Below are 4,705 nucleotides of genomic sequence, written 5' to 3'. Positions count from 1 at the left end.
TTGTTCTTTGTACTTTAAAATTGTTCAAATATTATTTTCACAGCAAAAATAATATTATATTAAAACAAAGTGTTTGAATGAGATTTTATATAAAGTCTAATGTAAAATGAGTAAAAGCACAAAAAAAAAAAATAATAACTTATACGTAGAAACCCATTTGGCATTATTGTGGGGATTTTCTTAAATTTTAGCTTCTTTTTTTCAACTAAAAAAAAGAACCAAACAAGTGACATCAATATAATCTTTACAAGCTCTTTTCTCACACCCACGTCTTCACTTTCGCAATTTCCATATCAATATTTCAAACAATAAACATAATCTAAACACTCACACATACACATAAAGATTGTTAACTAATACTTATTCCATACATTTTTTATAAGTTCCCTACAAATGGACCAAAAAAAGGTCTTCAAAAACCAACATTCTTTTACCAACAATGTTAACAATGTTGACAAGTGGCATACAAACTCCATCTATTCGCCTTCAATGTACAACTACAACTGCTAACTATGCAGATAAGACTTGTACATTGTACTAGGGTATGGTTCAATTCAAATAAACCTTTTTTTTTCTTCCAAAAAAGAATGGAGTTCATCTTATTAACAAGTACAAAAGAACACAACAAAAAAAAAAACACCAACAAATCATTCGTTTTTCAAGATTTCGTGGACTTCATCTCTTGTGGGCATAGATGGAATGGCTCCTTTCTTTGTTACAGTTAGGGCCCCACATGCGTTTGCAAAAACAAGTGCTTCTCTTAGTTTTGCTTCGTCCTATATTACAATTAAAAAAAAAAAATGTTTCAATTATTTCAGACACAAAATTGGATCGATTATATGTTTATAAAAGGCAATATTATTATGTTTTCTGTATCGCATAAATTGTAGCCATATTTGATTTGAGGGATAATGACAAAAATGACCAAAAAATGGGGAGTCCTTATCACCTTTTTTTACCACATTTTGAAAATTTATCACATAAATGACTACTTTTTGAAAATCACGGATTTTTATCTTTATGTGAAAATGAAGGAACGTAATTTCTTTTTCACGAAGAAAAAAAAATGTTTTGTGCATTTTTTTTTACTTTTTAAATATTTTTATAGTCGAATTTTTTTTTTCTTACAAAATTGCTTTATCAATTATCACCCACAGCAATATTCGTAAAACGATTGTGAATTTACTTTTTTTTGAAAAAAAATTACATCATTTATCGTGATAATGATGTCATTTCCCTAAAAAAAACAATGTCATTTTCAAGAAAAAGAAAATCGTGAACTTTTTTTTATTTTCGTTTTTAAGATTTTTCTAGTGGGTTCCACTAATAAAGAAACTTCATGAAAAAAAAAAAGTATTTCCGAAACGTACAAAAGTTTGTCATTTTGCAAGATCATTTTACTGATTAGCCCTTGATTTAATAATCATTATGTGGGTCCCAAATGACATGAAAATATGATTGTAGGTCTAATTTATAATTTATAATAATTATATACCTTATAAAGATTTGTATCCAAAGCTAAATTGCTTAAAATTCCACCAACAAATGCATCTCCAGCACCCGTAGTATCAACAGGCTTTACTTTAACACTCGGAACTCTACCCTTAAATTCCTACACAAATTACCAACACAATTGTATTTACTATTTAGCCCCCATAAATATACAACTAAATTTGTCATTTAAACAAAAATGGGGCCCACAAATAAATGAAAAACAAAACCTTACCTTTGTATAATATCTACACCCATCTGGCCCTTCACTTACAAGCAAAAGCTTAAGATTTGGATGAAAAAGTTTATTCAACACCACGTTATCGTCATAAGGATCGTCACCCCCGGTCAAAAACGTAATTTCATCCTCACTTACCTACATATACACGGTAAAAAAATATGACTTTGATGTTTTTTTTTTTTTACTTTTATGCCCTTGTGAACGAAAGGGTACCTTGATGATATCTGATTGATCCCATATGCTCATTATGCCTTGTCGAGCCGCATCCTCTGAGGGCCATAATGGTAATCTCAAATTCACATCATAAGATAGGATGCTTCCCGATTTCTTTGCTATTGCCATTGCAACTAGATGTGTTGATTTGCATGGCTCCTCTATCAAGCTAATAGAACCATAGTGGAATATACTCGCCTAAATATCAAAATTATATTTGAATTAAAAAATTATTCTTGTGCGAAAAAAAAATCATTAAGGCTGTGTTTTGTTACACAAGATATGACTAGACAAACTTTCTAGAGCTATTCATGTTTTTTTTGATGATAGGACAAAAAAATTGCAATTTTTGTCCGTACTTGTACGCTGTTCCACCTTTTTGGGTAATGAGACTGATAATTATAATTTTTGTGTGATTAATACTTGTCCCCATCCTATATATCATATCATGTCCTGTATGACAAATGAATCTGCTTTATAAGATTCAAATCAAATTCCGATTCACAAAGAAGCATGTGTTTGTTACACAGGACATGATTACTGGAAAATTTTCTAGGACTAATTTTTATGATAAAGATAAAAAGAGTATTCATGTCTTTTACACAAAAAAACAAATTCCTGTCTCACCTTGTTCCATCTTTTCAGGTGAGTACAGGTACTTGTTCTACCTTTTTGGGTAGTGGGAAAGATAATTACAATTTTTGTATCAGATTTTCATGTCATATCCTGTAATGTCATGTCTTGTCATGTAAAGAGATAAATATATATACCTGCTTGATAAGATTCAAATCAAGTTCCGATTCATGAAGAAGCATGTCGGCACTCGGATTACGAAAAAACATAAATTCCCTCTCTCCATCAGATTTTAGAGTAACAAAAGCCAAAGCTGTTCTTGCATTTTGGTCAAATCGCATCCCAGAGTTGTCGACTTTGTTTTTCTTCAAAATGTCAGCCAACATGTGACCAAATTCATCATCACCCACCTGAAAAAAACCAAAAAATGTTAAACTTTTTAGGAAACGTAACCAAATTACACAATCTTTAGATCAAAATTTAGGGTTTTTTACCTTGCCTATGAAAGCGGAAGAGCCTCCCAATCTTGCTATACCAACAGCGACATTAGCAGGAGCACCACCAGGAGCTTTCTTGAAATCGGGTGCTTCTGCAAGTGAAACCCCAGAAATTGAAGGCACGAAATCAATCAACATTTCCCCGAAGCATACGACAAGTGGATTGGGTTTGATTGTCTCTGGATTTCCATTTGAATGCAAGGATAAGTCTTTCAGATCATCTGAATGCATGAAAATTGATTCAAGATTCATTAGGAAAAGAAAATTGTTGAAATCTTTATAAGAATATGAGTACACGAGGTGGTAGGTGTTGTGAAACGAACTAAATCAAGAAAATGAGTAATGATCATTTATGGCGAAGAACCCTCCCTCCACTTTAAGGTTTTCCACGTGAATTCCATCTACTTGTAACTCTTGTCTAACCGAAAATCAGCGATAAATTTTGATCATTATCAAATATGGGAATTTCAAGTTGTATAGTTATTAAAGGAATCCGCCATTAAAGCGATTAAGAAGTTTCCGAGATCCAAACAAGAAAACTAGAATTCGTTTTCAGTTTTCACTACCAATTGGATCTGAATCGGATATAAACGAAAACATGCCAAGAACAGATCGATGGGACTCAAAATCGAATATACTAAAGCTTGCAGACGTAATAGAGACCTCGAAGAAGAATAAAGAACGAACTAAAAAACGAATAATTTATCAAGATGTAAGATACCCACGTATCAGAATAGAATCTTCTTCTAGAACAAACGGAAAACCCATGAAAAGAACATATCAAAAGAGGTAAACAGTAATAGTAGAAATGGATGAATTGGTGAAAGAAAAAGGAAAAAACAGGGTAAGAAGTAAGAACCTGAAGTTGGAATATCCGCCATGTCAGTATGAACTTGATATAGAAAAAACTCACAATCGATAGCTGTGAATAAAGGGGGAATTACAGTTCAGGGTAATGATGATCAATGAAAAATGGTGTTGATTTGAATAAGATGTAAGAGAATTAGTTACCAAAATTAGCGAATAAGTTCGGTGAAATCCTGGAGAAGGGGGTTTGAAAAGATGAAGAAGAAAGAAGAGAAAGAAATGGTTTCCCCTTTTTATGATTTGCAAATGTGTCAAGATGATGATCTTGATCGACTCCGATTCTGATTCCGATTCTGGTTTTTCTCCTCTAGATTTCAGTTCCTATACGGAGACTACGAGCACACAGAAAGCGTAGGCGTTGTTTTTGGCTTCGATTTTCTTTTCTTTTTAATTGTTTATGTAAAGTTTTAACCTTTTCGAAACAAAATACTCCATAATCATTTCTATTTGTCTTAAAACTGAATTTGGTATTATTATTTTGTATAATTACTAATATTACTAACATGGGGGAGTGGATAACCGTCTACCCAATTTGAGTCGTCCGATCTCTTCAGATGTCATCCTCACCGCATAAACTCACTATTTATCGTTTTCCTGCCAGTTCTTCGTCCCTCCCCCACATTCTGCACAATCGGCGATTGACTCCTTCGACATCCCCACTTCTTCATATTCCCCGCCTTTCTTGTAGAGGTTATTTCACCCATGGTAGTTCTCTTCTCGCCCAACTGATACCTTTATAAAGCGTCCCTCTCTTTAAAATCACACACCTCCTAACCATCTCTCTATCAGCAGGTTCATAGAAAACTCTTACAATCACTCTATC

The 4,705-nt window shown here is 32.9% G+C and overlaps 1 protein-coding gene across 3 annotated transcripts; it reads right to left on the bottom strand.

The window, feature by feature from the left end:
• Positions 1 to 346: 346 nt before the first annotated feature.
• On the bottom strand, positions 347 to 4,259 carry LOC145072728 (putative fructokinase-7). Of its 3 annotated transcripts, XM_079019191.1 has the most exons (8): positions 4,027 to 4,259; positions 3,875 to 3,937; positions 3,013 to 3,236; positions 2,716 to 2,928; positions 1,946 to 2,143; positions 1,727 to 1,867; positions 1,496 to 1,612; positions 347 to 776 (listed from the first exon to the last, which is right to left on the bottom strand). In XM_079019191.1, exons 2-8 carry the CDS (start codon positions 3,894 to 3,896, stop codon positions 648 to 650), a joined length of 1,044 nt encoding a protein of 347 aa, XP_078875317.1. In that variant the 5' UTR covers positions 3,897 to 3,937; positions 4,027 to 4,259; the 3' UTR covers positions 347 to 647. The 3 variants fall into 3 exon arrangements, with proteins under 3 accessions (XP_078875317.1, XP_078875318.1, XP_078875316.1); XM_079019192.1 differs by lacking the exons at positions 3,875 to 3,937; positions 4,027 to 4,259 and adding an exon at positions 3,339 to 3,686; XM_079019190.1 differs by lacking the exons at positions 3,875 to 3,937; positions 4,027 to 4,259 and having other exon boundaries at positions 3,013 to 3,282.
• Positions 4,260 to 4,705: the final 446 nt, after the last annotated feature.

This window comes from Lactuca serriola, chromosome 9 (assembly GCF_051521515.1).
Source record: "Lactuca serriola cultivar US96UC23 chromosome 9, Lser_US96UC23_V15, whole genome shotgun sequence".
Lineage (NCBI taxonomy): Eukaryota > Viridiplantae > Streptophyta > Magnoliopsida > Asterales > Asteraceae > Lactuca > Lactuca serriola.
The sequence above is the reverse complement of the archived record's forward strand: the minus strand, read 5'-3'. Positions and strand labels throughout refer to the sequence as shown.